The 12,954-nt window shown below is 42.5% G+C and overlaps 1 protein-coding gene across 1 annotated transcript in view; it reads right to left on the bottom strand.

Moving 5' to 3' along the window:
- Positions 1-12,954, bottom strand: part of TMEM135 (transmembrane protein 135) — a 164,399-nt gene that overhangs the window by 118,628 nt on the left and 32,817 nt on the right. Inside the window, 1 exon segment of the mRNA XM_005149693.3 lies at positions 7,927-7,960. Coding sequence (XP_005149750.2) covers positions 7,927-7,960 — 34 coding nt within the window.

The raw sequence follows: 12,954 nt of genomic DNA, 5'->3' as shown, positions 1-12,954 counted from the left end.
GAACAGGACTTTTTTCCCCTGTAAGTTAACTGGGAGGTTAGAAGCCAAATACCATAGGAACACAGAATCATTTAGGTTGGAAAAGGCCTTTAAGATTGAGTCCAACCGTTAACTTAGGCCTGCCAAGTCCACCGCTAACCCACGTCCCGAAGTGACAAATCTACACCTCTCCAGGGATGGTGACTCCACCATTTCCCTGGCCAGCCTGTTCCAGTGCTTGACAACCCTTTTGGTGAAGAAATGTCTCCTAATATCCAATCTAAACCAAGTATCAAAGTACTTGTGCCGTCCTAACAATAACTTACAAAACTGAGAAGATAGGACAATTTACTACTCTAACAACAGAGCTTGCCTGGTACTTCTGGGTTTTTTTGGCCAGCAAGAAAGAACTACAAGGACATAAAGTGACAGGGCAAGGGGAACGGCTTCAAGCTGAAAGAGGAGAGAATCATTCGCTGTGAGGGTGCTGAGGTGCTGGCACAGGGTGCCCTGAGAAGCTGTGGCTGCCCCATCCCTGGCAGTGTTCAAAGCCAGGTTGGATGGGGCTTTGAGCAAGCTGCTCTAGTGGAAAGTGTCCCTGCCATGGCAGGGGGTTGGAACTGGGTGAGCTTTAAGGTCCCTTCCAACCTAAACCATTCTGGGATTCTATGATGATGGTTTGCCAAAACACCTGGGATATGTTAAACACCAATTATTTCACAGAATTATCAATGATGAAGTGACAATCATGAACTCTTTGCATTTTAAAGGCTATTTCTGAGCTGGCATGCAATGTTCTCCAGTACTGAACAGCATCAGCACCTCAGAGCTGCAAGTTACACAAATGAAAAACATGACTTTATAGCCCAACAGCACGTTACTCAAAAAAAGAAAACCCAAACAACAAAACAACCCCTTCGACCTGTATTATTCATAGAATCCTCCCTGATGTAATTGCAACTGGCACAAGGTATTCCTTGAAACATCCGTAACAACTCAGACACATTGTACAGAAGGCATTTGATAAGCTGGTGAGAAAATCACTCAGGAATGCTCAGTCAGGGCATTTCTTGCTCCTTTACAGTATTACAAGTTTGCCTTTAGCAAAAACACAGAACTACAGGATCAGCAAAAAGCACAGCTTAGAAGTGGGTTTCTGTTGTTGCTTTGTCTCTTGCCATCACAAGTCTCACCCCTCTTTCTTCCACGCTTCCATGTATCACCCCCCTTAAAGGATGAAACCATAACAAATTTAGAGTATGTGGAAAGTGACATTGGAGGGCCTTTGGCCTCAAACATCTGAATCCTGTTTTATATTGTGCCGTATCCCTGTCAAGTTTCACCGCCTGTGTGTGCCATATATCTTAAATTAGGCTAATGGCTTTCATTTCTTCAAACTACTGCAAAGCATGAAGATTTAGTGATAATGTGCATCATTTGGACTTCCATCCTGTAAAAATCCCATACAAATATCTGGAGTTAAAGCTGACTGAAGAGCTCTGGATACCCATTTCTCCATCACATGCTTGGGGATTTCTTTTGAAGTCTGTGCTGCAGCATTTTTGCATGCTCCTAGACCAAATATTTCAAGCTTTAAGAGCACAACTTACACGCAGCCCTCACATTGACTGGTTGGAGTAAACAAAGATACGGACAAAATGAACCCAGATTTCATCTATTTATGCAACTGAAAAACAATCAAGCATGAAACTACTTAAACTGCTTTAGAACTGCAAGAAACTTTGTGCTCAGCTGTATTACATGTTCTCTATCATATACAGAAGTGGAGCATCACCCACTGGAATGCCTTTGATCAATGTGTTCAGTTCAATAGATGTTTAACGTGAACAACAGCTCTTAACTAGGCTTGAAATGCAAATGAAAGAAGTATTCCTGCAATGGGATGGGGATGGGGAGGGGAGGGGAGGGGAGGGGAGGGGAGGGGAGGGGAGGGGAGGGGGAGGGGGAGGGGAGGGGAGGGGAGGGGAGGGGAGGGGAGGGGAGGGGAGGGGAGGGGAGGGGAGGGGAGGGGGAGGGGAGGGGAGGGGAGGGGAGGGGAGGGGAGGGGAGGGGAGGGGAGGGGAGGGGAGGGGAGGGGAGGGGAGGGGAGGGGAGGGGAGGGGAGGGGAGGGGAGGGGAGGGGAGGGGAGGGGAGGGGAGGGGAGGGGAGGGGAGGGGAGGGGAGGGGAGGGGAGGGGAGGGGAGGGGAGGGGAGGGGAGGGGAGGGGAGGGAAGGGAAGGGAAGGGAAGGGAAGGGAAGGGAAGGGAAGGGAAGGGAAGGGAAGGGAAGGGAAGGGAAGGGAAGGGAAGGGAAGGGAAGGGAAGGGAAGGGAAGGGAAGGGAAGGGAAGGGAAGGGAAGGGAAGGGAAGGGAAGGGAAGGGAAGGGAAGGGAAGGGAAGGGAAGGGAAGGGAAGGGAAGGGAAGGGAAGGGAAGGGAAGGGAAGGGAAGGGAAGGGAAGGGAAGGGAAGGGAAGGAGCTCATAGCTCTGAAATGAACAGCAATGAGGGGAGCAGGCTCTCGGCTTCAGGAGCTGGCTGTTAAGAGTGAACACAGCAGCTCCCAGGAGATTCCCAAAACCTGGATGTACAACATTCTGACAGTCTCCCTGTACTGCACTCATCACTGTCCTCTCAGCACTTCTCTTTATTGTCACTGGTCTTTATGTATGATCTCTGCGTTGCACACCTCTGGGAAGATGTACCCTCCCTCCCCTACTTTGCTTTCATACCACTGATGACAAGCATGGCTGTGTATTCCTTACATTGTAACAGTATCTTTACCTCTGCATAGAAGTACTTACAGACAATACTTCGTAAATGGCAAGGAATATCAGCACAATGATAAATTAAACACAACCTCCATATTTCTGCATAAACCTTATCCAGGTGCAATTGCTGACACCATTTCTCCAACTCCCACACCCAGGACTTCAATAATCCCCTCTCTCTGCCTGTCTTACTGGACTCTTGCTATATTTCTCTTCATAATAAGGACAACAAAATTCATCCTTTCATTTGCCCACAACCCTGTAATTTTCTTTATCATCTGCTCACTACTTTAACTGTGACAGATTCTACATTTTCTCATCTTTCTTCCACTTGTTATAGCCGAAACATTCCCACAAACCAATTTCCATTACAAAAGCCCAGCTCCAGTCCCTTCATAACTATTACCACAGTAAATTCTCATTTCTCATCCCCAAATCATACTTCTCAGCCTCCTCTTCTTCCAATCTTTTTTGTCTTATTTTTCATACCTATACATTTCTGCTCCCTGATGCTGTCCCTGTGGGTGGCCAGATTCACAAACTAGTCTGGTGTCCTGGTTTAAGCAGTAGCAGTCACAACATCTGGGTTGGAATGGACCTTAAAGCTCATCCAGCTCCAACCCCCTGCCACAGGCAGGGACACCTTCCACTACAGCAGCTTGCTCCAAGCCCCATCCAACCAGGTCTTCTGAATCTGAATGTACCAGGGGTTGAAGATATTTCTGTTTTGATAACTTTTGGAGTAAGGCCTCTCACTGATTTCTTAAGCAAGTTGTACTAATGGGCAAAAATCTGTAGTTTTTCTCTCTCAGTTCTAGCCTGTGTGTAATGCAGGTTGTGTGTTGTGCACACAAAGACTCAAAGAACGTGTCTCAAACCAGAAAGATTATTGTTGGAACTTGACTGGAGTTAGTTTGTAGTCTGAACAGCAACTTAAAGTCAAACTGATTTGTGTGAACCTCAATCCTCTCATGTGGAAGGGAGCCTCAAACACAAGTCTGGGGTGTGGAAAACCTTCAATCTGTGCAGCACAGGTTTTCCAGAAGAGCTGTGAACTGTAAACAGAAGGGTGTTAGGAACAGTGATATCAAAGTGTAGCTACAGGAATTTTGCCACTGGGTTAAGAAGAAAGGCTGGCGTAGCAGCCTGTCAGTGAGCATCATGACCAAAAGTAAATGATGGATTACTTGAGATTTATTGAAATCCTTAGGTTGAAGAAACTGTTGGCATTAAAATGAAGAAAAGAAAGTCAGTTGGTGTTTTGCAGTACCCTAAGAAACAAAACCTGTAGTTTGCATTCACTTCTAACACCTTATTTTCAGTTCATGGTTTGCTCAAAGTCCCTGCACCCAACCTGGCCTTGAACATTGCCAGGGATGAAGCAGCCACAGCTCCTCTGGGCAATCTGTGCCAGGGCTTCACCACCCACACAGAGAAGAATTAACTCGTAATGTCTAACCTAAATCTCTCCTTTCAGTTTCAAGCCATTCCCCCTTGTTCTACCTCTATATCCTTTCACCCTTGTAAAAAGTCCCTCTCCAGATTTCCTTTAGGCATTATTCCTATACATCTTCCTCCCATTACACTCAAGAACCAGCCCTCAACAACATCGTTTTGCCTTTTGTATCCAGCTGCCTTATCTTGATGCTTAAGCATTTCCAGTTTTATAAATGCCATACATTGTAAGCCATAGCACAGAACAAAGAAAACCTTTGAGATAGTGAGGCACAGTTTAAGTCTCAAACATAGCACGTAAAGAAACTTCCGTATTTTTCTGATAAAGGCAAAAAACGCATGTTGTAATTCAGCACATGCCAGGATAACTGCCCCTTTGGTGCTGCATTTCAATGCCAACATAGCAATTCTCCTGAACTTTTGTTTCTCAAGTTTTATATGAAACGCGTCCTATTCTAGATTTGTCTCTTCCTATCTTGCATATTGAACACAAAAAACTCACCCTAATCCAAAAACACTGTTTCTTCAACTTAAAAGCAACAACTCAACTCTTGAGCTGCTCACAATCAAGTATGCTTTAACTGTTTGGAAACGTAAGAGCTCTAAGTCTTACTCATGGACACTGATATCATCTACTTTTCCAGATAAAAATAGGTGCAGAGATTACATTTCACTTTCCACCTTTTGTTGGAATCTTGGGGTTCCTTTTGATCTCACATTATCCATGAAGGATCATCTTATATGTTCACTACTAATGCATCTCTTACCATGCTAGAAATGTCTTGACTTTAACATATGCAATCCAAAATAGAACTTGAAAGGCTCTGTGCTTCTGTGTGGCCCACAGTAATGACCACGCTGCTCCTCTGTTATGGGCTCTTATGGAAGCATCAGGTCTCACACTGTAACTAGTTAAACACTTCCAAACCCATGAGTTCAATAAGGTTAAGGCTCAAGCATATTAATTTCCTTTGGAAAACTTTGACTGACTTCCATGAGAAGCTCAGAACTTGATTTTAGCCTCTGCATGTCAAAATTGAAACTACAAAACTACAGGTCCTTCACTCCTACCCTTATTTCTAGTCTTATCTTTAAACAGATATGAAAATCCAAGCCCTGAATGCATTGTTGTACAGCTTCAATTTAGCAGAAAAGTTAGTCTAAGAAAGCATTTTTATTCGGTATTTCCATAAAGCATATACAGCCCAAACAGCTTATTTTTAACCTGTCATTTTATTGTGTAAAGAATCACAACTGGGGAGTTCAGGTTCACATAAATCTGCTATCATAGACTTACTTAAAACTGGCCAGGGCACTTACTCACTTGTTTCTAATAGCTTCAGATTAAAGAACAATCAAAATGTTACCTTTATAACGTAAGTCCTTACACCCGCTGTTTCACCCACAGCTGAGAAACAGCAGCCGTGCATAAAGACTTTAACACACCTTTCCCCTTCCTACTAAGTAAACTCAGCTCTGAGGATGAACTGTCACACAGTACCAGCGGGACAAGAGAAATACAACTTTCTGATTTAAAAGCCCTAAAGATTCACTGCAGCAGCAATCATGGTAATTCCTTGTAACAGCCAATAAACCTAATCACAATCACATCCTGTCTAACTGGGCAAAAGCACACATGAAGAGTCACACAAAAAGCCTCAATTATTATTGCTCAGGCCACAAAAATTTAGCAAAACATGAAGCAAACCAAAGGAATAAATTTAGCTCAATGAGTACCTTAATAGGTCCTGACACAAGTTCTACACAATACAAGAAATGTAGTGTAATTTCACAACCTAATGATTCCAATTTGCCAGCTCTCAGAATGGGGCATGCCACAACATAATGATGACATAAAGGGTTTAAAGGCTTAGTAAACTTCTATGTGCATCTTATCAAAGCATATGAAATTCTATGCCAAAGGCAAGCTATACAAATAGGGAAACATTTACCTTGATTACACAGCTTGCTAACAAGGTAAATATCACATGATCAAGGGCAGTTTACAAAGCAAACCCTGGTAGCCCTGTGTTCACCACAAAGATTTGTGACTAAAATAAGCCATTCTGCTGAAGAGAAGAACATTCATTGCATTGAATGGTGTCCTTCAAAGGAAACTGCATCCAGGATAATACGGTCCAACATCACATGAACTGTGTGGCACCATAGCTTAAGGTCTGTGAAAGCAATGACAGCGTTCTCAGAACTGGGATACTCAGAGGTGTTGTTATTTCATTACATTTACTTCTTAGAATCATAACAGAATGCCAGGATGGAAGGGACCTCCAAGGATCATCCAATTCAAGGTTCACCCTCCTCTTGAGAAGTCCATCAGAAATGACTGATGGCATCTCCAACTGATTATCACCATCCTTATAACCTGTTTCCTGAACAAGGAGTTTCTACACAGTTGCTCTTCTGAATTCAAGGAAAACTTCAAACTCTATTAGAAAGAAATTCTTCACTATGAGGGTGCTGAGGTGCTGGCACAGGATGCCCAGAGAAGCTGCTGTTCAAGGCCAGGTTAGATGGGGCTTGGAGCAACCTGGTCTAACGGAAAGTGCCCCGTCCATGGCAAGGGACTGGGACTGGTTGAGCTTTAAGATCCCTTCTAAACCAACCAGTCTGTGATTCTTTGATTTTCAAGGTTCAGATTTCCCAGCAGGAATCAAAACTTGCTCCCATGAGTTACCAGGAGTGTGAGCATCTCATTTACTACATTTCAAGAAAATGATTTATCATTTTTTGAAATTAAAGAAAATTCCTTTTTATAAAGAAAAGGAATCCTGGAGAATGGGGTATGAGCCATCCAAGTCAAGCAGCTATAAAAGTTCAACTAGCACTTGACAATAGAAACATTGTGGTAAAAACTGATTTCTTCCCTTTTGGAGTCTGTAAGCCCCACTCAGGAGTCAGTCTGTAATGAAAGGCCATCTATCAATACAGAATAACCCAAGAAACCATTTGTGCCTCAAAGAAATTATTAAACACCAGAATTTGAGAGACAATTGTGTAACCCATTTGGCAAATGCATATAGAGAGTTTCCAGTGTATTTACCTGCCAGCAAACACATGATGTCACCTCCTGCCAAAAGCAAATGCTCCCCCCCTAAATCTTCAGAATTACAACCACCATCAATGACAGTACAAGGATGGAAGAGAAGGTATCAAGTTTATCACCCTACGATACATTTTCTTTGTCCCATCTCTTCTAGTCACAGTTCTTTTCATCAGAGTTCTGCTCTTGCCCAGTTCTCCTGAGGCCACAGCAAATTGTCCCAGTAGTCCAGAACACAGCTCTTCATTTTTCTCTTCTGTAATTTCTGTGACTCTTTATGCAATTCAAACTATACAGAAACATCAGATAACTCTTCTGGCATAGTAAAATACTTCTTAAAGGAGTATGGTCAAGTAACAAAAGTGTTATACACTTAGAAGTTAACACATAAAGCAGCATTTAGCTAAATTTACTACTGATACTTACTTGAATGAGATTGTAAGGAATATGACACACAATTTAAATTGATATAACCATGCAGTAAAAACATCTGCACACACAATAGCCAAAAGCCCCCTAGTCACAATTTGCTCTTAAGATCATTTTAGTTACTTAATAAGAAATAAATCTGAACCCAGGACAAATGATTATAAATTAAATGGATCTCAGCATCAATTTTAAACAACACATATTTTCAATGGATCTTAAAATAAAGGACTACTTACTTGATTGGCCATGTAGATCGTGAGGAGACCTCTCCTATAAATACAAATGAGAGAATTAGTCAGTGAATTAAACTGTTTGCACACTAAAGAAAAACACTTTGATAATTCTGAATGTTTTATTACAGAAGAGAGTTTAAAAAGCAGATTATTGATGGAGGATGAATTACTACCACCCTATAGAAAAATAAGTATGAAACCAAAAATAGAAACTTGATAAGCACAGTAGCCAAAGTGGTGATGAATTACACAAACCTTGTTATATATAGCAACTTGCTTGTACACAGGAGCCCTGAAGCCAGCATGAAAGGACAAGGTGCCTTGAATTACACAGCACGTATGGTAGCATAAGCATAGTGTGGCCAAAGCCGAAGTATAATTGTGAATTTACAGTGAAATGCTGTGTGTAAGCTGTTGGCTTGTGATCAGTGCTATGGAACTCCAGGTGCTTCAAAGGTTGGAAAACTCAAGTTCCAATATTTCCCACTGGACCAGTGCTGTTCTGGAGTTTACAGTCAGACTTGTAGTATTTGGGATTTCTATCACTGTCCCTACAGCTGTTACACACAACACTTGAACACAAAAGGTACCACATGTTGAACCATTAGTTTCTCAATATGGAACTGAGTTTATAACCTGAACTCATTTGTCTTCACATCACTGAAGACTTTTTTATATTGCTACAACGTGAGTAACAGAAGGTCAAGCCAGGCTTGGATGTCCCACTTCGGCATGACATTTGAAGTTTTCAAGCATTCATCGAGTGCTTAAGGGAACAGTATGTTAACAGAACATATCTTGCTAGCACTTCAGTTGAAGGAGCAAGGAAAACAACATGACAGGTAGCAGGAAAGAGTCTCATAGGGAAAAATACCAGGTCTTTCATCTTTCTTGGATTAGTTCTGGGGTTTTTTGTTTGTTTTTTTTTTTTACCCTGTAATAATATTAAAAGTTTGGGTTAAATACCAAAACTCAGCTGTTTGGAAACACAATTAAATTTACCCATGCAAACTAACCTGGTAATAAAACACACTTTGAGTAATCTTGAGAACATAAGAACTTCAGCAAGTTCTGTAGTAACACACTGACCTGTGACAAGCAACCATCTACTGAGTGACTGTCCTCATTTCAGAAGCAGCTTTAGGATTATAGCCTGTGCATTCACAATTGTACTATATACAGTGTGGTCCCTTCTGGCTAAGTGTAAAATGCAACCCGCCAACCCCAAAGACAAAGAAAGGAAAAGAGACTAGAGCAGAGGAAGGAAAGAAATCAGTGCTTGCAGTGCAGCTGCAGCGCAAGCGATGCCGAGAAGTCAGAACTCAGGAGGAGGAAAAACATGCAGACAATGAATTGGTGCATGGAAGTCACTTCCTGAGCTGAAAATACAGCAGGTTGATGGATGACATCATGTGCAAGTGCCTGCAGCGAGCACAGCTCCATCAACTCCTGCAAGCGGCCCAGGCTAACTGCAGGCAGAAAGGTTTCTTCCTCCAAGTCCATTCTGTGACTTTTCAAAACAAACAGCCCCATGCCCTGTGCAAATGCAATGTGATGCCTAACCCAACCCTGAACTCAACTGCTAAAATGGGGTGGAAGTTCACAAAACCTTACACTATTTTGCAGCAATGACAGCTGATGGAAAACAGGACAGAAAGATGGAGACAAGCCAAGCAAAGGGCTGCTGGTACAACCCCAGGACTGTATGAACACTGCAGCTGGTAAATAAGAATGTAATTGGGAAATGGTAACAGAAGAGCAGGAAATAATTAAACATAAAAAATAATTAGTCAGCCATGTCTGACCACCTGTTTTGGGGAGGTTCAAAAATGCTAATACATGGCTAACATTTCACCCCCAAAGTCTATGACCCAGTGTGGAACATTAATCAGGAGCACCGACACCAGCGACAGTCTGAAGAAGTCTTAAGATCGGTATCTTTTACCTCAAAAGGGGGATTGCACAGAAGCAATCACAATTTAATTACCCTTTAATCCAAGTAACAAAGAGCTGTAATGTTCAGTATACTTTTCATTTTGTTTCTCCTTTGTTACCCCAATTTACACATTCATGTTGAGCTTCTCGCCAGTGAACACACCCAAGCCTTTCTCCTCAGGTCCGCTCTCAATCCAGTCTCTGCCCAGCCTATACATGTATTTGGGATTGCCCGGACGCAGAAGCAAGACTTTGCACTTGGCCTTGTTGAACTTCATGAGGTTGGCACTGGCCACCTCTCAAGCATGTCCATGTCCCTCTGGATCCCATCCGTTCCCCCCAGTGTATCAACTGAACCACACAGCTTAGTGTCATCAGCAAACTTCAAGAGTGCATCATTCCAACTGTCCTTGTCACCAACAAAGATACTGAACGGATGTTAAACTGATAATTCTCTTTTTCATTTATACCCTTTGCAAAGAAGTTTCCCTTGATAAAATACGCTTTTGAAACAACGTGGTAACATTCGGACCCAACTCTAACAGCAACAGCTCTTCAACTGTGGCCTATAAACCTCAACAGAGAGCCACATATTTTTGTGATTGTACAGCCCAGAGGAAAGAGTCTAAAATAACTGCTAAAAATATCAAAAGCTATAGGACAAAAATAGCAAGGAAACCTAACAGTGCACTGGGCTTTAGTACCAGAAGTGTAGGTAGGAGGTCAAGGGAAATGAATAATCCCCTTTACTTGGCATTCACTATACGAGAGTTCTGCACCCTTGTTTTGTCCCCAGTACAACACAGGCATTGATCAGCCAGTGGGGAGTACCATGAGCACGGCTGGGAGGTCTTGATTTGACCTGAGCAAACAGTGTTTTCTGCATCAAGACAGTCAAGCACTGGAACAGGGACCCCAAGGGGCTGTCAGACCTCTGTCCTCAGAGGTCTGCAAGGCTGAGCAGACAAATCCCTAAGGAAGCTGTTCTGAACACAGTGCTGGGTTCTGCTCTGAGCAGGAAGCTGTATCAGCTGACTTCCCAAGGCTCATCTGAACAGTTCTATCATTCTATGGAAAAAAGCAACTTCAAATTATCATATATATTTTTTTTTCCACACATTGTAAGAGCAGAAGTGATAAATAACCTGTCTTTGTAACTAATACAAACCACAAACATCTTCTTTAGTGAATTAGCCACCTTATTAGAAAGATCAAATTTGTTTTCAAGTATTTCCAGTGAAGTCCACACAACCACAGATAGGTTATTCTAAGGCTGCCTACCCCATGCACTTTGTACCCTCCTTTAGACAAGGATCTGTCTGGTTACTGAAGCCAGTTACATCTTTACCTCCACCACAACACTACGGAGTCCAAAGTCACCCACACACCACTTCCCAAACAAAAACTGAGCTCCCTCAGTTTTTCCACAGTGTTCCCAAAGATTTTAATTGCTCATGACCCTTTACTGAAACTGACCCAATTTTTCAGAACTCATCTTCAAGTTCTTAAAATTATAATGCAGGAAATAAAACAGATTTAAAAGTTCATATTGTTTGTTTAATCAACAGTATTTAGCCTGGAGAAGCTGTGGCTGCCCCATCCCTAGCAGTGCTCCAGGCCAGGTTAGACGGGCCTTAGAGCAACCTGCTCTAGTGGAAGGTGTCCCTGCCTGTGGCAACGGTTGGAACCGGATGAGCTTTAAGGTTCCTTCCAGCACAAACCATTTGATGATTTTAAAGTCAAAGAAATCACTAAGGGCCACTGTGAGACTGTGCATGCATCTGCCTATGAGGTTCATGTAAGTCCTGCACGTTCTGGAAAACTTAAATCTGACTGAGGCTGAAGTCCAAATCCCCTTACACATGAGTTAAAAAATCCTCCTCCTGCCAACAGAAGCAATGACAAGTGCCCAAACCTGACTGCCAACACATTGTTTGGAGAACAGTTTCCTTAAGAACGTTTTCTTGCTTAGCTTTACACGTTATAAAATTCAAAGAATAACTTCACCTTCACAACTAACATGAGCTTTTGCTCCATACAATAGCAAATCCTACAAAATATCCACTTTTAAAATGCAATCAAGATGTTTTGTTCCTATGGAACTACTGCCAGTTCTCTTTATTTATGGTTTTCCTTCAATATATTTATGGCTTTCCTTAAATACAGAGCTGTTGCTAAGCTAAAAAGAAGGCAACAAAAAACCTAACTTGCCTGACAGTGGGATGAATCCTTTGAACATAGTGGTAAATGCTCCATCCCTGGCAGTGCTCAAGGCCAGGTTGGACAAAGCCTTGGGTGACATGGCCTAAGGTGAGATATGCCAGCTCCTGGCAGGGGGTGGGAACTGGATGATGTTAAGGTTCTTTTCAACCCAAACCTTTCTATGATTCCATGCTTATGCTCATGGCCATTTTACCACCAATTAATTACTGCAACCACAACAGCACTCGAAGAAGATTTCCAACAGGCAGCAAACACCTCCTCTTTCTCTAAGCAGCAACAGACCATTGGTAGGCACTTGCTTTTAAGCTATTTCTCTCTCAATATTCATTCCTCCTTTGGAATATTTCCTTCTTTCCCATGTTGTCCCTGGCCCTGTCCATCTGATATGTCAAACACGCAGTGCTCCAGTCCCTGCGGTTTTCTCATCAGTGCTTTTTTTGGCACTACAAAGTTTAAAGCATTGTTTTCTTGATTGCCTTATTTCACTTAAACCACAAACCTTTCCGAGTAGACATCCTGAAATCTAAACGTCCACTGCAATTAATTAAACATACCTGAACTTCTCCAACAGCATTTTTTTAACCAGTCTTGTGGCTTTTACGGTCACATTTTGTTTCTTGCTCAAAACTAAAGGGGAAGTGACCAAGTCAGAAATAACAGGAAATAACTACAGCAAGTTGAATACTGCTACGTACAAAATCCACAGAAATGGACTCAACAGGCACGTCCTTAAGGGAGAACAGCTCTAGGTGTGAGCTGGAGCTGTGAGACAGGGGCAAGGCACACACCCAGGCCCCATGCCTGATACAGCTCTTCTAACCCACAGTGCAGCAGCTGCTAATGGTAGAAATGGCTCAGAGGAGCCTGAAGACG

This window comes from Melopsittacus undulatus, chromosome 2 (genome assembly GCF_012275295.1).
Source record: "Melopsittacus undulatus isolate bMelUnd1 chromosome 2, bMelUnd1.mat.Z, whole genome shotgun sequence".
Classification (NCBI taxonomy): Eukaryota; Metazoa; Chordata; class Aves; order Psittaciformes; family Psittaculidae; genus Melopsittacus; species Melopsittacus undulatus.
This window is presented reverse-complemented; position numbering and strand designations above follow the sequence as displayed.